Below are 26,670 nucleotides of genomic sequence, written 5' to 3' on the forward strand. Positions count from 1 at the left end.
TCTAATTTAGACCAGGCGGTGCAGGAAGTTGGGTATTACGTGTAAGACCTTTGCAGTCCTGTTAAACACTCGTTATCTTATCCTTGACATGAAGGGAGAGCAGTTCTCTGATCTCGGCATCAGACCAATTTCTGCATGTATTTGCAGTCAAACTGACTGTTTCCAAGTGAAATCTGGCAGTAAGGCCCAGTATTATGTATCTGACTCCCTGACATAAGAGGAAGTTACACTTTCTTTACATTTCTTTCCACAGAAATGTAAATACTGTGACGTGCAATGTCTTGTCTCAGAGTGATGCTGAAAAACTGCTTCATGTATGTATTATTTCTAGGCTGGATTATTGTAAATAATTATTATCAGGCTGTCCTAAAACCTCCCTTAAAAGGCTTCAGTTGAGAGTACTGGCAGGGAAAGAGACAGCACATTTCTCCCATAGGGGATTCTCTTTATTGGCTCCCTGTTAAATTCAGAATTAAGTTTTAAATCCTTCTCGTCACATACAAGGTCTTGAGTAATCAGCCCCAACTAATCTTACAGACCTCATGATGCACTGAGTCTTTCTTCTTTGCTTACCTCTTTTCACACTCTCCCTTTAATCGTTAGTTATCAATAATTAGTGTGTCTTTTGCCCTGTCTCATGTTTCTTCCTGTTAAAAGGGAGTTTTTGCTTCCCACAGTCGCCAAGTTTGATTGTTGGGGTTTTCTCTGTATTATAGTAGGCTCTTTACCTTACAATAGAAAGTGCCTTGAGGTGACTGCTGCTGTGATTTGCCATTATATAAAGAAAATTGAATGGAACTGAATTATGCACGTCTGTCATAGTAACAGTGAAATATCTGCACTCAGATGCAGCTGTTTGTTGAATCAGATTTATTATTAACACATAGTAGAAAAGAGGTTGGATGGATATATAATTCAAACTAAGTATTCTTAAACTAATTTCTAAAATAATCAATGCAAATAAACAAATGCCTGCTGTACAAAGAGTCCTCCTGGGGGAATTCTGCTAAGGATTAGGCTCTAGGATTATGTCACGTGGCTGTTAGGCGTTTGTCAGTTGTCAACTGCATTCGTGTTTGTTCTGCACTGAAACTCATTCAGAAATGTTACTCGGTCTAATGTAGTAACAAGATGGCTGTCAATCACTGAAATATGAGCGGGGTGTTCAGATGTAAGGCTGAAATGTTCCACTGCTAACAGGATAAGTGAAATAGAAAGAGCTACTCTTATGAAAGCAGTTCAATTATTCAACTGGCTGACATTTTGGAAGCTGTAGCAGTGTGTTAGGTTGAAGCCAGATTATAGTTAACACAAGTGGAGTCCCAACACGGTAACACTGATACACTTAGCTTAAACAAATATCAGTGATCCGGGTACTTCCTGCTTCAGTCATGCTCCCCACAGTCGCTGCTGCACCTCAGTTTATGGTCCAGCACTGATCCAAACACGTACCAAACTGCGGTAGTGGAATTACCTCCATCAGCATCTCAAACATTGGAGGTGCCAATCCCAGTTCTTCCAGCATCTTTATGATATCTCTTTAGCAATAATATGTAGTTACATTCTTTTTAGAAGTTTGCTAGTTAATTGGCTACATGTATAACCTCTAATTAATATGCACCTATACAGTACTACAGTATGAAGACTGGAGCTATCTAGGAAGGAGATCCTTTTGCGTTTTCTAAAACCTGTCACACTCATTCTTCCTGCTCTGAACAAATCTCTCTCTCTCCCTCTCTGACTGCTGGGGATATTTCAACATATACTTCATATATGTTGAAATATAAGCAACATACTCTTCAGTCATTCTCATGCAACATAACCAGCTAACTGAAGACATCAGCATGCTGTAAGTGGTTTGAGTTTGGTGCCACGTTTCGAGCATGCCAAGCTCTTCTTCCGTCTAACGGAATTGATATTTCCAATTAAACTTCCTCTGCTGGAGCAGATGTATTATGGCCCGCCCTTCAGTCTAATTAAAGGGCTCTCTCTGTCTGATTAGATTAGTTCCTTTAAAAATTAAAAATGTGTTGAGGGTGCACAGGGAAGGGAATGAAAATGCTGAAAGTGGTTTTAAAATGAGCGTGAGTGTCCAGCTTGGAGAGCGGGGACGTTTTCCCTAATGAGAGATGTTATCACGTGACAGAGAAACTGTCGTTCATTACAGTGACTTGGCCAAATAAACATTATTGCAAAGTATCCCACAGGAATGTGCGGCCTTCCAAATTTGTTCTAAATGCCACTACTAAGCTATTGTTAATTTTAGGCACATTTTTTTTTCCCCAGTACAAACTTGAGCTTAAAGTTTTGAAGAAGGGAGAAATAGTTAACGTAGCTCCTCTCAGTGTTTAAATATCTGTCGACTCACTCATCTCAAAGTTCACAAACTAACACAACCCTTCTTTTTTTTGTTTAAATGTTTTACACAGAGCAAAACAGGAACACAGTAGTTTGTGGTTTCAGGAGAAGTTACACCACAGCTGTTTTTCAGAGTTGTTTAAACTCCATACTAACCATGCAAGGACAGGAGTAGAAAGGTTTCCATGTCAGCGAAGCATTATTGGAACCAAATTGGAACTTGTCCAAAGACTAGACTGAAAGAATAAAATTGCACAAACAAATGTTAGAAATGGACTTCTCAGATTGTGTGGGTCAGAGTAGAGCGGACACCTCCCAGTGTGGAGATGAACACACATTTGGTTCTTTAGAGCATCTGAACAAATGAATCATTTTTCAGATTTATCTCAGAACACCACCAATATAAAATGTAGCTGTTTTGCTTTGATATGTCATATTTCTCAGCAGAAGTCTAACTTATGTGAATGTAGCCCCATTTAAATATCATCCTCTTCAGAATGATGACAGGAATCATTAGTCTACCGCTTTGACCCTATCCTGGATGTCAAATCTCTTTCCTGTTCAAACTTTTACTTCACCCTTTATTATCTAATTTTGACACATTCTCCCACAGAGATGAGCCTTTCCACCTCACCCATCACACTGATGACAAAAGGAACATTTTTGTTTTAAGAGAAAACTGCTGAAATCTGGTCAAACTGATTATGCATTGTTTTTAAAGTCAGACCCCACCACGTCCTGGCTTGATGAAGCACTGACACATTTCTGTCTCTGACTGACTGTTCAGGTCAGATGGTACACAGCCAACAATAGGCCAACATCCTGCAACATGGATGTCTTGTTTTTTCTGACATTGCCGTTGTGTACTGCTGTGTGAAATGAATTGATAATGAAAAGCATATCTGCTAAGTGTTTCTGGATGTCTCACTCCTCATGCCAGTGCAGTAGTTGGTGTGATCTTTTACAAATCACGATTGCACATGAAGCTATTGGCAACTTTCTGATTTGTGTGATGTCTCAGCCTGGTTGCTGGTTGCTGGTGGACTTGTAAATTTGCTTCCTGAGGGCCGAAAAAGAGAGTCTGTCATGCAGAAATAATTGTTTAGGAGATGCAGATGAAGAGTAACAACCATGGATGCATGTTACAAAATATCAAGAATTGGGGAGCAAATGTTACATCCCATTCTTCTGCACTGATACCACAGAGTTTCTTAAACAGCAGTTCTCCACATACAGAAATATGCCTACACACTATGTATAAGCAGCTGGGCTGTCCTTTAAGTACCCCACTTGAGCCAAAACACATCAATGGTCAGAGGCCAAGCTCTAGGCTAATCTATTTTTCAGGCCTCCCCAAAGTGAGACCTCACCAAATAAACCAAAAAAAAGTCATGATATATACCACATGTGGTTCTTAGATGGAGGTGGTGAACAGAGGGGTTCGCAGCCAGCCTTAATGATAGGCTTGTCTTTTTTTTTGTTGATTAGCAATTTAATGTAGTGTTCTGCCTAATTTAGAAGTGAGCTCGACTGCAGTTGACGGCTTACACTAATAGGAAGTAGCAATTGGAGTTGTACTATATTATACCTGTTCTTGTAGTGTTGATTGATATCTTTCACAAAACAATGTAGACACAAAAATTCAGTTAAGCTGTCTCCAGTGGTTGCTGTCTAAATGATTAGTACTGAAGAGCAACTCAGACTCATATGTGAGAACTACAACAAAAGATACAAGTGTAGTTGTGCACCATGATTATTATCCCCACCTCACTGCATATTAAGAGGCCACCAACCTGAGGTGTTCACCAATTGCTTCAGTGTGATCTCCTTCTTGTTGTTTTTGCAACAAATAATTCCATGACTACATTCACGGGAAAATGGCATGTGCAGAAAGCAAACCAACTGCATGCATGAGAAACATTCCACTGTGAACATATCAGCAGTCACCTTTTGTTGGATTGTATTTGCAGTTCAATCAAAACCACGGCATTTAAAGAGAGGCAGCTATTTCATCTGCTGTCATTTATATTTGGCTGTGTAGCTCTGTTCTGGGACCTCCACACATGTGCATACATGGAACACCATGGAGTAAGAGCATCAGCAAGACCCAGTGCAGAACAGAGCAGGAATCAGTGACACGATGGCATGAAAGGAGGAGCTGGGGTGGAGGGGGATTGCAAAGCTAATGAACCTTTAGTAGTTGCAGTAATGCTTAAGTAGTAATGCTTGTTTAAAGGATGTAGAGTTTAAAGGATGATTCATGTCGTGGACCTAAAGTCATGTCTCCCAGCTGTAAGTCATTAGAATACCCATCAAAGCTAGCCAAACGTCTTTTTTAAACACCTGTATTAGGCTAACAGGTTTCCTTTAATTTTGTCTCTGCCATTAGTATTTCAGCTCCTTATGGTAAGTTCCCAGTAGATATGCCCTTCCTGTTTTGGTAGCCATCATCATCATACAAGGTGATAAACAGAATTGCATAGTAAATGTGTGACTGATAGGGAACACGCATGTTCTCATTATTATAGCCACTACATTGTGAAATGAACATTTATTCCAAAATGAAGAAGTAAAAAGAGAAGTAAAAGGAAGCCTGCCGATAGCAACTTTAAAGTGAGCCACACAGCTGTCCAGCTGTATGACCGACACGCTGCTGTCACCTGCAACTCTATACTTTGTGTTTTAAGTGTGTAGATAGCAGTGGATAGTATAAGCCGTAAATGAGCAAAAAATGATTTGCAACTATTGGGAGGGAGGAAGTGCAGTTTCACTTTGATTCATGATAGATTCATTTGCCATCTTTTTTTTTTCTATCGTCAGCAATCCTCATTTCAGCTTCCTTCCTTTTTCATGGAATTTCACACTTTTGACTAAAATGTTTATCTGCAGTCTCATAAGCATTTAATGTCCTTACATTGACATCCAGTCTTGTACAAAGAAAAAGTTTCTTAAATCAAACATTTGTCAGTGGAGAGGAAGATCTCACTACGTCAAACATTCAAAAAGCAGTCAGATCAGTCCTGTAAGGCAGAATCTTTGATTCTTTACAGGAATACTTATGGAGCTGTCTTTGAGAACCAAATATATGGTAGAAAATCACAACAGTGTAAGATGTGTGGAGACCAGCTGTATGCTGGGAGAACCGATCTATAGTCTGGAACGAGCCGGTCGGTCATTGCCAGTTTATCCAAACTGATGTTTGAACTTCTGTGAGAGAACAAAGGTCTGTATTGATCTCAATATTCAAGGCACTACTTCACATGCTTTAATCAGTTCTGACATGGTGCCCCTTTGTTTATAGTAAGATTGGGTTTCTGATAATGTTGTGGTAATTTCAGCATCGGTGGAGTTAAAGTGTGTCTTTAACAGTCAGCTTTTATTCACAGTCATTTCATTTGTTTTAATTAAGACATAGTGCCTCGCTCGTACGGCTGCTTGGGATAGCCTGAGGTTTTTCCTGCTCTGGAAAGAGAATGTGTAAAGACGACAGGCTGCACACTGACTGCTGCTATAAATTCACTCGCTCGCATTTATACCCTGCCAGCAGTATCAAAGTTCACTTTTTCCATCTGTCACGTGCTCTGTGCTGACACACACAAGGGAGTGTGTGCACTCAGGAAAATGACTAAGCAGACTAACTTGGCGTGCTCTCTGTGTTTGTGTGCCGCAGTGTGGAAGGTGATGCTCCAGGAACTGAAGTGGGAGCTTCTGTGGACCCTAGTGGTGGCTACAGTTGTGTCCCAGTGACCCACAGCGGCGGGCTCGGCCCCGACCACCTGGACAGCCAGCTCTACGGGCACATCTTGCTGCCAGGCCACCCACGGCCCAGACGGCCCAAGCTTCAGCACTCTCAGTCCATCCTCCGCAAGCAAGCAGAAGAGGAGGCAATCAAGCGCTCCCGCTCGCTGTCAGAGAGCTATGAGCTCTCATCTGACCTACAGGACAAGCAGGTGAGACGGGAAAGGGCCACACTAACTTAAATTTGTTAAAACTTAGAGTAATGAGTAGCTTGAACACAGAGGCATTATGAGCAGATGTGTAGTAGATCCTAGTTTTTCGTGGCACATCAAAGGAGAATTATTAGCCAAAACTGCAGTTCCCTGCCAAGGTTTTTCCATTTTTCACTTTCTGACTGATTCATTCTGAAAGTATAAAAACAAAACTTCTGTCAACATTAAAAAAAATTGCAACCTGTTGTTTGCTGCCCACCATTATCTATTAGCTTTACACCCCATGATATCTGATGTGGTGCATCAAGTCCTTCTAGTTTGGAAGTCCAGTTAGTTTGTAATGTGTATTTAGGGCCGTGCAGACTGTTACAGGCTTTCAACACATAAAAAATTCATAGTCAGAGTCATTTCTTTTTCCAGCAGTAGTAGGCATGGATGGCTTGCTTGGTCTTCAGCCATGTACTAAGGCTCCACATGACAGTGAATCCCTCCATTTTTTCCAGAGGACACCAATAACTTAATTAGCAGCAAAATTAGGCATCAACACAGTCAAAGGGTCCTGTTCAGTGACTTAAATAGGAGTAAGTTGAGCGTATATTGAGATTTGCTACCATCCTCAAGTACCGTATTTCCCGGACTACAAAGCGCACCTGAATATTAGCCGCACAAGACACATCACTTTTATTAATATTTTGAAAAACAAGTTATGGGTACATATTTGCACAACTTTTTAGGTATATGTAAAAGTAGCGGTAATTACAAGTACGAAACATGTACTGTGCTTCATAAACGAGTAACAAATGTAGTACATAACAATGACCTACAGCACACCAGAAAAATAGATTCGGACTACCTTTTAGGCTCAGGTGCAGTGACACGGCTTCAACAAGAAGAAAAGTCAGTCATTCACCACCATCTTCCTGCGCACTAAAACCACCAAAGTCCTCTCCTCCAGTGTCGGATACAAACAGGCTCAGGATGGCTTCGTCATCCACTCTCAGCTTCTTACAAAACCAAACAAATCCTCGTTGTCAGTGTCAGAGTCAAACACCCTCTGAAGGGCCGTGGCGGTGTCCTCCTCTCCATCATGCAGCAGTCCAGCCCTTCGAAATCCGTTGATGATTGTGGATGTTTTCACACTTTTCCACGCTGTCAGATTCCACCGGTGGAGTTGAGCATGACTTGCTTTTCGCAAGTTTATTGCCGCTCGTCATCCACGCCTCCGGCTGAACGTGTAGCGCTACTTTGAAGTTTGTTTTTCGCGCTACTTGTACGGCACTATGTTGCCTGGCGGATGGACACGTGACCAACATACCACTCTTGAACCCCGATACTGTGTGTCTGATCACATGCCCTTCCGCCAGGCAACGTAGTGCCGTACAACAGCGGAACAAACAAAACAAATCCTCTTACGATATCACAAAAATCATGGACAATCCATAGAAAAGCCGCACCTGACTAAAAGCCGCAGGGTTCAAAGCTGGTGCAAAAAGTAGCGGCTTATAGCCCGACAATTACGGTACTCATTAGAGGAACTGAAGTTTTTGGCATTTTAAAGTCGACTTCATTGTTCAGCCTCAGAGGTTGTGGCTTGACCACAACATGGAGAGGACTATGGGTAGTGGAAACCATACAGCGTATTATCTGTAAGCAAGCCCAAAGAAAAAGCAGGCAACTAGGCATTAAAGTGTGTTGCTGAGTAGAATTTGAGACTCTTGTATAAGGACATGACAGGAAAATATGTGCATGGCCTTTAGAAGAACTACATAAAAGATCATCTAGTGACTTTGGTGACCCCAGTAGAGAGCATCATTCCCTCCTTAGCTCTGGTTGTGTGCCAACCAAACAGACTCACAGCATAGTTTGTTTATATAGAGTATCTAGAGTCTGTTTGCATTTATTTATTACTTCTATAGTTTCATATAGCTGAAGCCCACAGGAAAGCACTAAGAACTTAGAATGAACCAGAAAGACCAGAGTTACTAAGCACACTGTCAAATGTAGCTAAATGCTCTTCTGAGTTATTTATCACATGACACGTCAAACTGTCATTGTTTCAAAATAATAGTGTTTCAATAATAAATAGCATCTGTATGACATCTATATTAGTAATACATTATCGATAGGAAATGATATCACCGCTTAATCCTTTTGTCACTGCTTAACTTCTTGCATTGAAACTTCCTGTCATGTTCCATTTGTGGCAAGTATAAACCCACTCGCCTCCTTGGCCGTCCCATACAGAAGTGGTATAGATTTAGTGTCATTTTTTACCCCCATGAGTCCATAGGTGGAAACCAGGTCAGTGTAAGCGGTACGGGAATGAGAGGGGGACAATGCAATTCAGCCCTGACATTATTCTAATTAGAGGCATATAGTTTGAGACTTTTCAGTATAGTCATATACAGAATACAAGACAGGATACTGTTTCTCTCAAGCACTGCAATGATTCAGTAGGATTTGTTCTTTTCAGTTTCAGAGAAAAAAGCAGTTTCTGGTTATCTTACATTTATGTTAATGAACTAAAGTGGTCATACAGTTAGAAAATGTACTGTTTCTCATAAAACAAGCCACCTGTACCTATTGTGCTTACAGGCTGTGGCGTACAGACACACATTTTGTTGTTTTGGACAGAAGGATTAGAATCCTTGCTAGTTTTTTCAGAGCTTTCAGCTGTTACTCCCAAGGCTTCATTCAGTGAACAAAGCTTGTTTAGTTATTGGTGTTAGCATCTCTTAAAAATAATGTGGTCAAGTCTCTTTAATTAGACTGTGTGATCATAGATGAACCATCTTTATCATAACGATGTTTTTTGTGTGTCAGACAAATATATTTTGCCAGAGAGCTCAGGAAATTAGCTTTCTGGGTTTTCTTATTTTTGTTTAGTTTTTTGTTTTTTGCTTCGGTTGTACCATTGTAGGATGCTTTTGCAAGTCTCAAGTCTCGTAAGAACACGTCTAAAGGGACTATTGAGGAAAGTGTTCCCATGTTTCCAATATGTTTTCATTTCTCTCAAATTCCCCTCCTTTCCCTACAGGTGGAGATGCTAGAGCGCAAATATGGTGGGCGTTTCATAACCCGGCATGCTGCCCGCACCATACAGACAGCTTTCCGCCAATACCAGATGAACAAAAACTTTGAGCGTCTTAGAAGCTCTATGTCTGAGAACCGTATGTCCAGACGGATCGTCCTATCCAATATGAGAATGCAGTTTTCCTTTGAAGGACCTGAAAAAGTCCATAGCTCCTACTTCGAGGGAAAGCAGGTCTCTCTCACAGATGATGGCACTAAAATTGGTGCACTAAGGCAGTCAGACCATGGCGGGGAGATGGGTGTGCAGGCCAAGACCCCCACCACACAGAGCGACTTCACAGATGCCATCACAGAACTAGAAGATGCCTTTTCAAGGCAGGTGAAATCTCTAGCCGAGTCCATAGATGATGCTCTGAACTGCCGCAGCCTACATGGTGAAGACAGTCAGTCAGAGCCAGGGAGAGGCCTCCAGGATATGGACAGAGAGGTCACCTGTCAGGTGAAACCCTCCCACAGCGCCTCAGAACACCGTAAACTTGATGAGATGACAGCGTCTTACAGCGATGTCACCCTGTACATCGACGAAGAGGAGTTATCACCACCCCTTCCTCTTTCTCAGTCTGTAGACCGGCCCTCAAGCACAGAATCAGACTTGCGCCAGCGTTCGCTCAACTCCTCACAAGATTATTGGTCTCTTGCTCATAAGGATGAAAAAGGGGACACCGATACCAGCTGCCGCAGTACACCTTCCTTGGAATGCCAAGAGCAACGTCTACGGGTAGATCACCTACCCTTATTGACCATAGAGCCTCCCAGTGATAGCTCAGTGGAGCTGAGTGATCGTTCTGACCGCAGCTCTTTAAAGAGACAGAATGCCTACGAACGAAGCATCAGCAACCAGCAGAGTAGCCCTAAACAAGTCAGCCACAGCCTGCCACCTCGAGGGCCTTCCAGAGAAGAAGACACTTCCCGACATCGATCGCGACAGCTGGAGGCCCATCTGGCAATCAATGGTACAGCAAACCGGCAGAGCAAGTCAGAGTCGGATTTCTCAGATGGCGACAATGACAGCATCAACAGCACATCGAACTCCAACGATACCATCAATTGTAGTTCTGAATCCTCGTCCAGGGACAGCCTGCGTGAACAGACGCTCAGCAAGCAGACGTACCACAAAGAAACTCGCAACAGCTGGGACTCACCTGCATTCAGCAATGACATCATTCGCAAGAGGCATTACCGCATTGGCCTAAATCTCTTCAACAAGTACGTCCACACGATAGAACGTCACTTAACACACATTCACACTCTTTGGCTTGTTCAAATTCGATGCAGTTCATTTCACATGACTTACAAAATGGGATTTTTTTGTTTGTTTTGTCTTAGAAACTCGAAATGAACCTCACATTAAAATGCAATGAAGTTGTTTGGAACAAGAACTATCTCTGCCTGTTCTGCGTAAAGTGCAAGCAAGCTTCAAACTCATTCTGCTCCAGTTCGTTTGAGCCCGGCTGAATCTGTTTAATCATTGCTGATTGTGGATTTGGTTGCTTTCTGAGCCCGCTATAAAATGCCTTTTAATCATTTGTGATCAACACCGTAGAGAGTTGTAACTCTCTCCTGGCTTCCCTACGTCCTGTCCCTCATGCGACACACATTTGGCCGGGTTAGGAGCGCAACGGGATAATCACAGATTTGGAATGTGTCCTCACCCACTCTCATTTTGCCTCTTTCTTTTTTGGTCTCTCTTTCTCTACTCTTTCCTGTGTCTCTAGGAAGCCAGAAAAAGGCATTCAGTATCTGATAGAGCGAAACTTTGTTCCAGACACTCCGGTGGGTGTGGCCCACTTCCTGCTCCAGAGGAAAGGCTTGAGTAGGCAGATGATTGGCGAGTTCCTGGGTAATCGGCAGAAACAGTTCAACCGGGATGTCCTCGAGTGAGTCTGCAGCAGATCATGCCGGTGTACTCTTTTGGAATATTTGTATTTGAGGATGAATCATTTCAGGCTTTTGATTTAAGTTGCCAACTATGCCAGTGCACAGAATGTTAGTTTATTTGCCTCCTGGGAACATAAATATAAATCATCATTTAGTTGCACATAAGGTTGGCAGTTTGTAATTTACCCTCATTCACACTGTCTAAGGACTATATAATGACTCAAGTTACATGCAGGAAATAAGCAGAAATGGAATCCACTCAGGAAATTGCCATGATGCTCAGATAAACATACAGATCCTCTTTATAGTTTCCAGGTTTTTTGATATGAGAGAGCAGTCGTATAGATTGTCTACTCTCCACTCCTTTGTATCATTCCAATAGTGCCTCATGCTTTAGATTGCACAGACTTATCTTAGACCCACTTGAAATACACCAGCTCTGTCAGAGCCTATTGAGATTCATTGGAGGATAAGGCCAGAAAAGGTCCGCTGGTGTCAGTTTGACAGGCATAACTAAAGGGCTCCTTGAGAAAATGTCTATAAATCCAGACATGCAAGGTATCACTGCTCTGGAGTGCTGAGTCACAATCCTCTTCTCAGCAGAGGAAGAAATGAACATTTCTTCTACTTAAGTAAGTGTCAAGTGAGCAGAAAAACTCTTGCTCCCTTTCATGTCCTGCATATAATCTGAAAAATCAACAGCAGATCAGCTTACTCACTGACAACAGCCAAGTTTGTAGTCATCCTTAATCTTAAACTTCTGCAACTGTTCTTCACCTACGTGGCCAAAAAAACCCCAACAACTTCTAAAATATTCTCAGTTGAACTGGCAGGTGCTTGTTACACTCCCAAACTTCCTGCTCACTGTGAACTCGTGTGTTTTTCACCAGCTGCGTAGTGGATGAAATGGACTTCTCAGCTATGGAGCTGGATGAAGCGCTCAGGAAATTCCAGGCACACATCAGAGTCCAAGGGGAAGCACAGAAGGTAGAGCGACTGATAGAGGCCTTCAGGTAAGGCATGCTTTTAAAAGTTGGGTGCAAAACCATGGCTTTAGTTCCCAAACCAATGTAGGTAGCTTAAATCTAAACCACTTCATGTGCCTTTCTGTAGAAAGGAGGTGTAAAATGATGTTTTTGCAAATAGGGTCATACATCAATTTAGACTAACTGATTATGTGACAGGATGGTCATTATGGGGTTCATTGCCGTGTCTAGTATTTACCACCAATATAGCGTTTATGATTAATGGATAGCACAAACCAGCTTTGCTCCATTTCAACAACACCATTATCCTCTAAAACAAAGGTGACACCAAAAAGTCTAAATGTAACGGTCGCGAGCAGAAAGCAATAGAGCGGTGCAAAGCCATTTCAAATCCAGACTTTTGTTCAACCAAGGCATTGTAGAAAATGATTTAGAGAAAATTAGTTCAAAGAGTGAAGGAATACCTCCCTCAGGGCTGCTGATAGATGTTGTTTGTGCCTCATTTACTTTTCCAAAACTTCCAGCAGAAAAGGTGCCCTCGTGTGCATAGAGAATTCGCTTCGATCAGCAGTGAGCAAGGACATTTCGGCCTCAGTAAACAGCACAGTTACAGGGGAGATAGTGATGACTGCTCATCTGGTGCTCACCTGCAGCCATATCCAGATATGAGTACAAGCTCCCTTTGTGGTGGTTCAGAAATTGCCCGTGTAATACATGGAGGCTGTATTGACAAATGTTACTGTACTTGCACATTATTTCTTTGACTGCAGAACAGATAGCAGAGAGCTCAATATTAATATCAGGTGAAGCATTGATACCTATGCCCCGAACTAATCGCTTACAGGGAAGCTTACACCTTTACTTTGCCAGTAAGTTGTCTTACTGATGCCTTCTTATCAACTAGCTCCTATGTTCAAGCAAAACATTGCATTGTAACTTTCCAGAATGCATCTAACATAAGTCAAAGTGAAATTGATGTAATATTATTTGTGTTATTTCAGTAGCATTAAGGTCATTTTTAGAAACTGGCTCAGGTCTCAAGTCTTTGGGTAGTCTAAATGAGCTAATTAGTCTAGCGTGCTAATTTTAGCATATTGTCACCTACTGTACGTTAGTCAGTACTGATGCATTTGGTATTTGGTATTTGGTATTTATTTATTTATTGTCATTGTCAAGAACAATGAAATTGCGTTTGGGGCTTCCATACAACCCAAAAAAAAGAGAAGAAAATAATAAATACCCCTTAAAACCCAAGTGTACATATTTAACCCAGTGTGACTCCAATGCAATAAGACAATCTTTAGCAATAATGTTCGTAGAAATTCAGACAAAGACCTGAGAAACATGACAAAATACAACAATGCAACCCATTCAATATTATTGTACTGTGAGATATGATATCAGATATGATAGTTATCTATTTAAGAAAGAGGGGGGGGGGGGGGGGGGCAGGAGGGGGAAGAGAATAAGGTATATTATGCACCAATGCAGACCAGTTCATTGCTATTAAGAAGTTGGATATGGTTATTGTCCGTGAGAGGGGGGCAGAGAGTTCAGGAGCCTCACAGCCTGTGGATACAGGCTGTTGGCCAGTCTGGATGTTCTGGCCTGTATAGACCTGTACCTTCTCCCTGAGGGCAGCAGATGGAAAAGGTGGCGCGCAGGGTGATGTTGGTCCCGCAGGATACTGTGCACCCTCCTCAGACAGCGAGTGGGGAAGATATTACTGATCTCTGGCAGACTTGTTCCAATAATTCTGCCAGCTTCTTTCACCACCCGCTGGAGTGCTTGCTGATCGGCCTTGGTGCAGCTGGGGAACCACACTAGAAATCCATACGTCAGAACGCTGCTGATGGCACAGTTGTAGAAGTTCAACATCAGAGATCTGGGAATGTGTGCGCTCCGCAGTCTCCTCAGGTAGTAGAGGCGCTGTTGGGCCTTCCGTACAACTGAGGTGATATGGTTGCCCCAGGACAGGTCCTCGGTCACAGTTACCCCCAAGAATTTAAAACTGCTCACCCTCTCCACCGCCTCACTGCCAATGAAGAGAGGCAGATGGTTGTTATGACCCCTCTTCCGGAAATCTACAATGATCTCCTTGGTCTTTTTGGTGTTTAAGACCAAGTTATTGTCGTGGCACCATGACTCTAGTTGTTGCACCTCTGTCTGTTAATGTAATGCTTATATTTAGATGTAGACTATGTAAAGACATCATAGTAAATTCTTATAATACATACAATAGCTCTGTTAATATATTAGTTTATCTAGCTAAAGTTAGCAATGGCTGCACTTTGATAGCACAGTTGTGCTATTAAAGTAAATAGTTTTGCTTTTGTCTGTTAGGGGTAAATATAGGTGGATTAATGGCCCAAATATTAATTTACACACATATTGTTTTTATCAGAACAATGATTTTTGCATTCAGTTTCTGCTCCTTACATATTCTTCCCAGCCAGCGTTACTGCATCTGCAACCCCGGTGTGGTGCGACAATTCAGGAACCCCGACACCATCTTCATCCTTGCCTTTGCAATCATCCTCCTCAACACTGACATGTACAGCCCCAACGTCAAGCCTGAGAGGAAGATGAAGCTGGAGGACTTTGTTAAGAACCTTAGAGGTACTTTGTTCTCCCTCACTGCACCACATCCAACGTTCTGTCACAAAACCAGTATTCCCCTGACACATTACTGTTTCTCTGAGGATAAATATTCATCTTAAAATTGAGTTTTGTGCATGCACATTGCCTTGATTAATGGCCATGTCAATAAGGTATTTATTTTTTTGGAAGTCATGGCCAAGAAAGCTTTCCTGTCGAAGCAAAGTACTTTTTAGTTGTCCTCAACAGATTTTGAGGGTATTAGGAAATGGCTTTATGGCATGACTGAATAATTTTTCTGCCTATTGAAGTGTCTGTAATTAAAGTACAGTATTGAATGGAGGAGAAAATACTTGTCCACAAAGAGCTTTGAAGGACATTTCTGTATGTATTTTGAGATACATAAGCAATGCAGCAAGTAAGTATATTTAGAGGTTTGGCTTGCATAAATCTGCAATTTAATCATTAATCCCTCTTTTTTTCTCTATTTCTCTTTTCCTCTTATCCCCCGGCAGGAGTCGATGATGGGGAGGACATCCCCCGAGAGATGCTCGTAGGGATATACGAACGGATTCGCAAGCGGGAGCTCAAGACAAATGAAGACCACGTTTCCCAGGTTCAGAAAGTGGAAAAGCTAATCGTTGGAAAAAAGCCAGTAAGTTGGAGTTTGACCTTGGACAGCTACATGTGAAGTGTAACTCCTTTTCTTTTAAAAACCTCCACTCAAGAGCTGAATCCAAGCAGGAGCATTAACACTAAATTACCCAGTGTGCCTCTGAACTGCTATAGTGTGATGGTTAATTCATGGCCAACTTTCTTCACCGTGTGACTCTTCAGGGCTACTATACCATTGTGAATTACTGCAGTATGTTGTTTGCCCTGAGTACCAACCACAAGAAAAGTCTGAGCTAACAAGCTGTGTAAAAATGAGATAAACAGCCTCACTCATAATGATCTTGAAGCCGTTTATTTGAAAACTACTCCTTCTGTGAGTCGATACCTGAGAGATGATCCTTATGATGTCATGACCATTATGGGAGACGGAGTCGGAAAAGAGGAAAGTGAAGGACTCTGGCAGCGTGGTTCTGTCATCCGTAAAACTGTTTTGGTTTTTAATTTGGTCTTAAACATTGCTTGAAACTTCTTATCATTCTTGTTGCATACATTTTCACATGTGTCCCTCAAGCTCTGAAATGTGTTTTGTTTGATTTCTTACTCCTTAGATTGGCTCTTTACATCATGGTCTTGGCTGTGTAAGTATTTCCTTTCAATTATTTTCATATTAAGATAAGATAAGATAAGATAAGATAAGATAAGATAGAACTTTATTAATCCCTCGGGTGGGTTCCTCTGGGAAATTCGATTTCCAAAAAAGCACAGCACCGACAGAAGTTACAGAGTTACAGAATATTATATATATATATACACACACACACACACACACACACACACTATTAGCACTGAGTGGGATTTTTCTGTTATTCCTCAAGGCTGTATGAGGCATAAAGTTTGAAGCAGCATGTTTGAAAGCTCTTTGTGAAGCACCAAGAGACAGAATAAGAAATTATACTGTATTGTGTTGTGCAGGTACTATCTCTACCCCACCGGAGACTGGTCTGTTACTGCAGACTTTTTGAAGTGCCCGACCCCAACAAACCTCAAAAGTTGGGCCTGCACCAAAGGGAGATCTTCCTTTTCAATGACTTGCTAGTGGTACGGCAGATGTTACTTTCAGTAAAAAGAGAACAAACTCTGTTTTAGAGTGAAAGAGTCTTAAAAAGAGTGTGTGCTTTGCTTTTTTCACAGGTTACAAAAATCTTCCAGAAGAAAAAGAATTCTGTGACATACAGCTTTCGACAGTCCTTCTCTCTTTATGGCATGCAAGTCCTCCTCTTTGAGAATCAGTGTAAGTAGTATTTGCATGAAGCACTCACTGTGATATAGATGTGTGTCCACTGAGAGTCCCCAGACCCCTTAGTTCTAGGAACTAATGTTAGGGAACTAATGTTAGGGAACCACAAGTTTCTTCAGCCCTGTTTTTGGTCTGATCTCATAACGCAAATTGATTAGCGGACATTTTCAGAAACTATTACTTTTAAACTGCATCTTTTTAAATTATTATTACGAATGTTAAAGCTGACTTTCTCATTGTAGGCTGTTGTGTCAAATTTCATTTCATTTGATTCGTTTTTATTTATATAGCACCGACAAAAGTCATGCTTGAAAATCCGGTTTGATGCCTTTCTATGCAAAAACTTCCTAGACAGTTCAGGACTTCCTCTGTAGCTCCATGACTTTTCAAAGCTAAGCGGGCACAAAAAATAACTGTTTGCAGTTGCAGGTTCTTATAAATGGCCAATGGACACTAGTGGGAAAATACAAGAATACAAATGAACAAAGTCAAAGATCCCAAATGTTCCATCAACAGAACCTCCTAAACAAGGACTGTTTGAAGGTTAAACTCTCGCACTTAAACTTAAGTCACATGGTTCCTTTAACAGAAATCCCAATGGGAAAGTCTATTGGAAAGTTCCTTTTTGATGGATAACAGCCAACCTCAGAGCTTGCCATCATGGAAACTTTGAATTATATCTATAATCCAAGTCACATACTCCACATACACATACTTTAATATCCTAAATCTGTTGTCTCTGATGGTAGTTCTGATATCCCGCAGCTGGTTTCAGATCCTATTATGTCCTACTGGTAACATCAGTCCTAACTCTAATAGACTTCAATAGTATAATGTCTGAAATGTTATTTTCATCATTCTTTAGACTATCCCAATGGCGTTCGCCTGACTTCAGCCATTCCTGGAGCTGATATCAAAGTCCTCATCAACTTCAATGCACCCAATCCTCAGGACCGCAAAAAGTTCACTGATGATTTGCGAGAATCTATTGCAGAAGTCCAAGAGATGGAGAAGTACCGGATAGAATGTGAGTAAATTGTTCCCATTTTTTATAGACGATATCAGCAGCTGTCTCGCATCAGTAGAAAATATGTGGAAGCCAGGAGTATATGGCACATATGTATTTTCTCCTTGCACAGCTGAGCTGGAAAAACAGAAGGGCGTGGTGAGGCCTAGCATGTCCCAGAGCTCCGGGTTAAAGAAGGATGCAGGAAACGGAAACCTGAGCCGAGCAAGCCTCGACGACAGCTATGCCATCGGTGAAGGTCTGAAGAGAAGCGCCCTCAGCAGCTCCCTACGCGATCTCTCAGATGCAGGTAAAGTCAGGGGTTGCCATAGTAACATGCTGTCTCATCCCTCATCTAGGCTGAGTAGATTGTGTACCTGTGCTAGATGCTGGCATGACACTGTTTACTCCTTCTGGATGTTAATCGATTTAGAAACTTGGAATACGGCATGGCGGCCATCCTGCCGGTACAGAGTGTCTGAGCCAGTGAAGCAAGGAGATAGAGATGGGTGTGTTTGCTAATGGGCCTACGTATAATTTACCAGAGGCTATCAACTAATAATCCTGCATCGCAAGGGGGAGGAGGCAGTGCTATGTAGGTCAGTGCGATCAATTTGAGAGTCTTAGCAGTAAGAGGAATTAATGTTACCATTCAGGCGGGGTGTAGACAGTCGGCTCTGCACAAGCACACTCAATGACCTCAAAGTGAGGAAGCAACCTCGAAGACTGAAGTGAGCTGTCGTTTTTTATCAGTGTGTCTTTTTGGTAAATGAGGGGACAGCCTTTAAAAGCCTGATCAATATCTGGATTTCGGAAGCCTAGATGTTCTCGGGGAACGTTCTCTATCTTTAAAGGGGAGCTCTACACATCTACAAGTACCAGTTATGAGGAGAGCCACAGTTTTGTGGGTGTAATAGTTCCTTTGAGAATTTTAGACCATCAGCCTGAGTCAGTAACATTCATTGACATTCCTTAGTTAGTGACATTGAGTTTAAAACACTGAATATTGCTTATAATTGCATATTTTAGCCCCTGATTTCACCCAGTCTTTTTTAGAACTGTCCCTTGGGAGTCTTTCATCTTAATGGACATGAGCATCATTTTCTTGCAGTCAGATCAGTTGTTTTGCTGATGGGAAGGTTTCCTGCCAGCAGTGACTCAAGTTGACTGCACAGATTTATCTCTGACCTTGTTTCGGAGCAGTGTCTTGTTCCTTTCCCATTTCCTTTAGTTCTTATTCGCCTCCCTCTGCCACGCTAGTCTGCCACCAGCTAGCCGTGTACCACTTTAGTGTGTTAGCATCCTGCCGTCGCAGACAAGAAATATGTGCACCTCCATATTTTAACCAGGCATGTCTTATCTGTCATGTTACATGTTCTGGGCAGGCAAGCGTGGGAGACGCAGCAGTGCAGGATCACTAGACAGCAATATGGAAGTAAGTTTGGATCAACTGATGCTGAGCTGTCCTCCGACTTTACGTTGCTCACTGTGATCACAAGTTTCTGTTTCATTGTTTCTTTATAGTGTTTTTCTCTCTTTTTTTGAGTGTCTGTGTTTTAGTCGTGAGCATATTGGCTGCTGTGCATGTTTTGAGTAGAACGGGAATGATGTTGCATCTAGCATGTTAACCCTTCACGTACACAGCATGGCACGACTAATAAAGTCCTGACAGCTCCGTTGATGATCGGCTCTTACGTTTGAGTTATCTTGGCTTTTGTAGTGGGAACAGATTTTAGCCATTACCCGAATGTTGTCCTTTTTTGATCACTCAGGATGATCCTGACAGTTCTACTGCATGCTGACACAGTTTGAAGTTTCTTTTACAGACCTCTGACATCAACAAGAAAGTCCTGTCCTTTCCTTTTTCACTGTTGCACTTATCCAACATAGAGGATGATATGTTGTACCTACTCAGAGTGGGACTGTTCTGAACTTCCTCCAGTTTGTGCTCCAGTCCAGTGTTCTGCATTACCTTTGTATTACAGGATAATATGGAAGTTTTTACCCTATTGTTTGCATTGATAACTTATGTTAGCAGATTCAGATGAGTAATTCAAAAATAAAAAAATGATACTGTAAATTATAAAGTAATGAGAACATGACCTGGTCTGTTTTATATATGGCTGACAGAGTTAACTTGATTTAATGATTTGAGACTAGCATACATTTTTAGTTTACTTCAATGCTAGCTTGAATCTAACTATTACTACACAAGTCCCATGAAGAGATACCACAACTTACTATTTCTCCATCTCTGAAAAACTTCAGACTAGATTCAGAATCACTGGGACTGAAGCATGATCGCTACGTTACCATTTTTTAAAATGTATTTTATGTTTTAGAACAGAACACAGAAATATTAAAGGCTTTAAAACACATTTAAAACACATTTACTTTGAATCTACTCCATCCCTTCTCCCCCAAGCTGTACTGGAGGTTTCTTCCTGTTAAAAGGGAGTTTTTCCTTCCCACTGTCACCAAGGGCTTCCACATAGAGGTCATCTGATTATTGGAGTTTTTTCTGTATTTTTGCAGTCTTTACCCTACATTATATCGTACTTTGAGGTGACTGTTGTTGTGATTTGACGCCGTATAAATAGATTGATTTAAATTCCTTCAGCACTATAAACCAACATCACAAGTCAATTAGTTCCAGCTCAAAGTGTTTAACTTTTAAAAACAGTTCACAACTACCCTTCCTTGTCATTTAAATAAAATGCACTACCTTCAAAGCACGCTGACACCATCGCAAATCATTCAGAATATTATGCAACTCTGTTAATTTAGCAGTATTCATGTATAAAAACACACGTATAGATCATAATTAAATAGGCTGAACTTTTGGATTTTGAAGATCATCTATTATAAGTTCATTGTGCACTTTATGCATGGCTTTATTAATTTTGGTTAGACTGTGTTGTATTTATCTTATGTTATATTTATCGTTTATTGTGTGTTTTGTGCTATGAAAATGTAAAGAAAATGTACAAATTACTTCTTCACCAGGCTTGGGGGAAATTTCTGTTTTAAGTTAAAGACAGTAAATCTAAAAGTATGAGCTGCATGCAAATGGCAAAAAACCTTATTCAGGTCTGCAGTGTCAGATTGTTGTCCAGAGATCCATAAGTGATTTTACATGTATTTAGAGAGCTCAGAAACCAGAGGTAGGAGTGATGAAAACTCACAAAAGCATCTGCTGTCAGAGCTGAAGACGTACAAGCTGTGTGTCTACTCATGACAGCGCAGACACTGCAGGCTCTGACAGGCTCGGCAAGCTGAGCCTCCAGACCATTTAGGGAGAGTGGAGCGTGAGATGTTAGCATGGATAGACAAACAAAGGCAGTGAACTGGAAAAGGAAATGGCGATGCTTTTCCACAAGGCAGCACAAGCAATCATGGGAGATTTGAGATCAGCTGTAGCTGGTCATGTGGTCGGTGCCGCTGTGAAAAGAATTGAGCGAGGCTGTGCACGCTGCAGAGCATACGAAAGTGCAGGTGTGCGTTTGTCTGCTGTGGATCTCGTGATTGTCTGTGTGATCTGACAGCCTTCTCTCTTGCAGGGGTCCATCATTAGCAGTCCTCACATGCGGCGGAGAGCCCCGTCCAGCCGAGACTGCCCATCCCGTCACAGCGCCCAGTCCCTGCCCAACTCTTCCTCGTTGCTCGGATCGTTGTTCGGCACCAGGCGTGTGAAGTCGCCAAGCCCCACCCCTCAGCCCCAGCTGCACCCTACTCTCATCTCCCACACCCCGCACCCAGCCAACCTGCACCACACAGCCCGCGTGGAGACGGAAGGACCGGTGCCCATGCACCCGCACCACGCCCAGTTCTGCCACATGACCCAGAACCCACCCCCTTATCACCACCATCACCACTACCACCCGCCGGCCCACTTGCAGCACCCACCGCACCAGTACCACCCTCCCCCGTCTCACAGCCAGCAGCAGCCGTACCCGGCTCATCCTCACGGGCCCCATGGGCACGGGAGCCACCCACCGCACTCCTCCACCCACCCCACTCACGGCCCTCCCCACCACCACGGCGCACCGCCACCATCCTCCCAGGGACCCAGCAGCACCAAGCCCAAGCACAGCGGCATCAGCACAGTGGTGTGAGGGGCAGGTCGTCCTCTCTGGACCCTGCAGCTGAACTTTTTCCTCCTGGGCTGACATGATGGTGGCACTGTGCATCGCCGGTCTGGGGCTACGAAGCCAGACGAGATCCCGTTGTGCCTCCTTCAGATTTTTTTCCTTTCTTTTAGAGCCGCTTCTATCATTTTGTTTCAGGACATAAGACATGTCTACCCGCTTCAGGAGCAACAGACAAGAGCATGCACAAAGACCACAACTACTGTTTGTTTCTCAGTAAACTACCGGAACTCGCTTACTAGTATTTTACACAAGAAGTACATATTAATCTTCACACAGTAACTTTAAACGTTGTCAAGACGGTTTGGCTGAACAGACACGAAGACGACAGCTCAGCCTCAGCCGTGGCTGTGCAAGTATTTAATGTAGCAGTAGCTCACAGTGCACTGTGATATCTCTGTTAGCAGTGATAAATGTGCCAATTATTAAAGCATTTACTAATTTAGTCACACAGATTGCTTTATGTATATTGTGCATAGTATTTTGTAAAATAATAATATCAAATGTTATTATTATAGTTATTACTACAGAACAAACAGCATCGATGAAAACTCTCAGTATTATACTTGCACATAGATGGCGTAGTTTCACTGTTAAGAAACCAATCAAAGCTTTTCTTAGTTAGGCAGTCGGACGCAAGAGTACTGCTGTGAATGGTTGCCTTTGAGCTAGAAGTTAGATTGTTGAGGGCTGCTGCACTCCAGCCCACCTACAGTCTCATCCACTGCACGTGTCTCCGGGCCGGAGCTCTCTCTCTCCCCTGCTCTGAAAGCAAAGGAAGCCAGCGGCACTCGCTGCTTGCCTGCCCTCCTTTTATTTTTTTAACTATTTTTTTAGAATCCAATGAACAATACGAATATATAAAGGCTGTCCTGCAGCCTGGTGGGACTCTGCAAGTCTGTCCTGCAGGGGGAGGAGGACGACGCTGGATGTTTTTCATGTGGAAACTGAGGGAGAAACTGTGCAGCAGGGAAACATGTCCCACTGTGGAAGCTCTCAGCTGGCTGAGCGTGGCCTCTCCCTCTTCGGTTTCCCCGTGCGTCTGCTGGAACGGCGAGCGTGCCGTAACTGACTGTTTTGTTTTGTCTTGAGGTTTTTTCCCTGGGATAGACGCCACAGAGCAAAAATCAATAATTATCATTCTGTGATGGTGACAGCGCCCTTATGCTTGACTCATTACGGAGAGCGGTTTTATATCAATCATCTTTCTGACATATTATGGGATGGCTGCTTGTACCTCCCGGTCATCCCGTGCACAGTATCTGTGGTGTGTGTGTGGAGCGGAGGCAGGGGGGCTGCTGTCCTGGAGCATATTTTCTGTTTCTGAAAGCAACAGATGCAGCGCTCATTCTACATAGCTGATATCAATGGCAGGAGTTAGTCTGTATCTGCTTAAAGACTGTGAGATGCATTTTTTAAACTAGTGCAATATGTATTTACTGTTTTTTGTTGTTGTTGTTGTTTGTTTTTGTTGAAGAACAAGTTCAATCTGTTGGTCGTTCTGTTAGTTTCGCCCTTTACTTTCTCCCTCCGGCGTCCTCTGGCATTTCTTTCTCAGTGTTTCAGTGAAGTGCAAGTATCCACATGGATTTGGAGGAACTGGACCTTTCACACTGATGCAGAGTGTCACAGAAAAGAACTGCATGTAACGTTATATCTTGAGGCTATTTTCAAACTGTGTACTCCCAAACTATATCAGTGTTACAGTTGACAGTTGTTTAAAAAAAAAAGAATGGTAGAATAGTTTTGACTTCTTCAAATACAGCTAACCGAAGTCAGCGATGTGTTCATGTCACTCCAGACGATAAGTAACCAAATCTGTATTTTAACCCGATCCACATGCAGTACAGTAGTTAAACTGGATCGTTAGTGTTCAACTGTAGTTAAAGCAGGACCTGATCAAAGCTGTAACGGGGAAGCTCTGTGTGTTCTGTCATTTGAAAATCAGAGTGATAATCGATTATTTAAAAAGGAAACTTTTATCTTCACATTTTCTCTCTGTCTGTCAGCGGCGCACACGTTACCATTTTCAAGTGGTGTCCAGTAGATCAGTATTCTTAAATATATATGCCCTCAGTTAAAGCCACACTTTGTACTTGCTTCATAATGTTTGATTGAATAATACGCTTAGAAATGCTCTTTGTATTCATTATAAGACAACTTTTGGGTTGCCAGGTTCTGGAAAGTGTCTTGTGGCCTAATGTTTACCCAGTTATACAGGAAATTACACATTTTTATGATATACTATAAATTACACGTTTTTAAGGTTTCTCTCTAACAGTCTAGTAGTTTACACATTCACCCAACAAGCCAAACGTCCCCTCTTCAACCCAGAGAAGAGACACAGATCCCTTGGTGTTTGTGTAAGGACGGGCATCAAACATGAGGCGCTAACTGCTTTGGCAAAGAGCAGCCAAAAGTAGCTTTTTTTTCCAGGAATCCGTAGTCTGCAGCTGGCTGATTATTATAAATGGTATTTGCTACACTGTTTTTTAGCTCTCTGCTTTTATTGCAGTAGCTTTGCATGCTTTTCACTGTTCAGAATAATCCATTACATACTCAGTTTAGCGCTGTCTGAAACAAGCAGTTACAGCTCTGTTCTCCTTCTTTTTAAGCCATTTAGTTTCTGATTGGCTGCACAATGTTATCAGTATATAGATTTTCAAATGTAATTTTCAAATTTTTTCCACAGGCTAAAGGTGCTCTGTTGAGTTTCCAAACATTAGTAGGTTTAATAAGCAATTTTATATGATTCCACTCTGGTTTGGAAAGCACAAGTAAAACCTCCCACGTGTGCAAGCAGAATTTAGAGTTTGTGCAAAGTCCATAGGGCAGTTTCAAGTGATTTTCGTTGATATACAAAGCAGGTTCCACACTTGGCACAGTTTCCCCTCGACTCTCACATAAAACAGTATAACCTGCCTCTTATTGAGGTGATACTCTAAGCAAATAAGATACAAAAACTATGAGAACTGCTTCAATATTTCCTGGAAATGTTCAGTGGGGATGTAGATTTGCCAAGACCTTACAACCTGGCAACCCAGAGCTTGTGCTTCTTAAAGTTTTATTACTGATTTTGTAAAGCATTTAGTAATGTTTTTTTAAAAAAAAAACAATTAGATTCTTTCTTTTTTTTTTCTTTTTTTTTGTAGAAAAAGTAAAATTTTATTTAAAGGTACGTATTTAAAATCTATTCCATTAGAATAAAAAACTTCTGAAATGAACTGAAGCTGTCAAATAATGTGGGGGGGAAACCAAATACTATGACTTCATCGACGTCATCTCTGTATGGGATTAACCCTGAAAAGCCTGAACCAAGAAATAACTGCCAGAAAATTCATTTGAGAGTGTTTATTCAACCTCACTTTTCATTTTTTACAAAAAAAGAAGTGAAATATCAATTTGCATATATGAGTTTTAATTTATTGCTACAACTGGCATTTTTATGCAATTTATTGCTTAAAATTTTATTGTGCAGTTTATTCAGGTTTTTCAGGAAAAAATAAATCACACTGATAATGTAAGGGTCTAAAAATCTCATGTATCAATTATGATATACTTGGCGTTACAGGGTTAAGTTAAAATAAGGCCCAGCCGTACTTTCATGCAATGCACATTTGTTCCACAAGATGGTGCTGAAATAAATGTAACTTTACAACTTGTAAATCAGGTAAATCATTACGAAAACATTCCTATTTGCAATGGTAGCCTGCAAAAGGCAACACAATAAAAAACATAAAAAATGAAAAGAACGACGCCTCCGTAAACATTTCAACACACCTGCTGAGAAAACCACTGCCTCCTGGTGGTGAAAGTTTTATTAACGCATGTGTACAATTTGCAATATGTCCTTACAAAAAGTACCTTTAAAATAGATTTTGTTGTGTCCGTGCACTGTAGGCTCCTGTAACTTTCACACCTTATAGTTGGCTGCAGTTTCTGTGCTACAGTGTCAGGAAAGTGCCAATATTGCATTGTTAAAATCAGTTTAACATGAAATCTACTGCGGGCTGTATTTAAAACCCAACGCTGTACCCGACCAATCACAAAGTTTGTCTTCAGACCAGGATTCGAACACCAACAGGCTATTAGAGAGTAAAGGTACAGGCAGATCCCAAAAAAGGAGCCCGAGTTACTTTTATTACCCTACAACCTTCCAGTTCCTTCAGAGCACTGATCTATTGTGAAACCTGTCCAGATTCCATGTGAGGTGCTTTGCTGCATGCCATTGATGCCTACTGTTTCTTTCTTCTACTCTCTTTTTTTGGTTTCATTTGTTGTTGTTTTTTCAACCGTTGCTCTGTCAAGCGGCGTGCTTGACTAGAACTTAACCTTCCAGCATAGCTACGACTTCCCTGACTTGTGCTTGTTTACATCTAGACGAGTTTTGGCCTGCTAGTGTGTCTTTTTGTTTGTGCATCATTCTCCTCCGGCATGCATTTCACCCATATTTCCACTGTAGAGTATAAAGACCTGGCAGGGTACTGCTGAGTGTAAATATGGAATCTAATGTGACTTGAAGTAAAAGTAAAGAGGGCTGGACATGGAGGAAATATTTTAATGGCAAGCTGGTAATAAAGAATGAGTAACATATGTAAATAGTCTGTAAATTATTGTTATTAATTATTCTTATTATTACTATTCAGTGTCTACAGTTACATTGAAGGTGCATTCCTGCTCCCTTGTGATCTTTACATAATCAAACTGCTTCTCTCTGCCTCCGACAGGACTGAATTATCAT

The 26,670-nt window shown here is 41.7% G+C and overlaps 1 protein-coding gene across 3 annotated transcripts in view; it reads left to right on the forward strand.

Moving 5' to 3' along the window:
• Positions 1-25,028, forward strand: part of iqsec1b (IQ motif and Sec7 domain ArfGEF 1b) — a 267,271-nt gene extending 242,243 nt beyond the window's left edge. For all 3 annotated transcript variants that reach the window (XM_085352980.1, XM_085352981.1, XM_085352982.1), the window contains 13 exons: positions 6,029-6,308; positions 9,346-10,607; positions 11,117-11,278; positions 12,170-12,292; positions 14,718-14,884; positions 15,379-15,518; positions 16,087-16,116; positions 16,451-16,576; positions 16,670-16,769; positions 17,641-17,802; positions 17,915-18,091; positions 19,167-19,216; positions 21,342-25,028. In XM_085352980.1, the coding sequence (XP_085209106.1) occupies positions 6,029-6,308; positions 9,346-10,607; positions 11,117-11,278; positions 12,170-12,292; positions 14,718-14,884; positions 15,379-15,518; positions 16,087-16,116; positions 16,451-16,576; positions 16,670-16,769; positions 17,641-17,802; positions 17,915-18,091; positions 19,167-19,216; positions 21,342-21,896 (3,334 nt within the window). In that variant the 3' untranslated portion in view covers positions 21,897-25,028. The remainder of the gene's footprint in view (positions 1-6,028; positions 6,309-9,345; positions 10,608-11,116; positions 11,279-12,169; positions 12,293-14,717; positions 14,885-15,378; positions 15,519-16,086; positions 16,117-16,450; positions 16,577-16,669; positions 16,770-17,640; positions 17,803-17,914; positions 18,092-19,166; positions 19,217-21,341) is intronic.
• Positions 25,029-26,670: the final 1,642 nt, after the last annotated feature.

Source organism: Diplotaxodon limnothrissa, linkage group LG5 (assembly GCF_057381915.1).
Source record: "Diplotaxodon limnothrissa isolate DT_005_m linkage group LG5, D_limnothrissa_male_GT1.1, whole genome shotgun sequence".
NCBI classification, from domain to species: Eukaryota; Metazoa; Chordata; class Actinopteri; order Cichliformes; family Cichlidae; genus Diplotaxodon; species Diplotaxodon limnothrissa.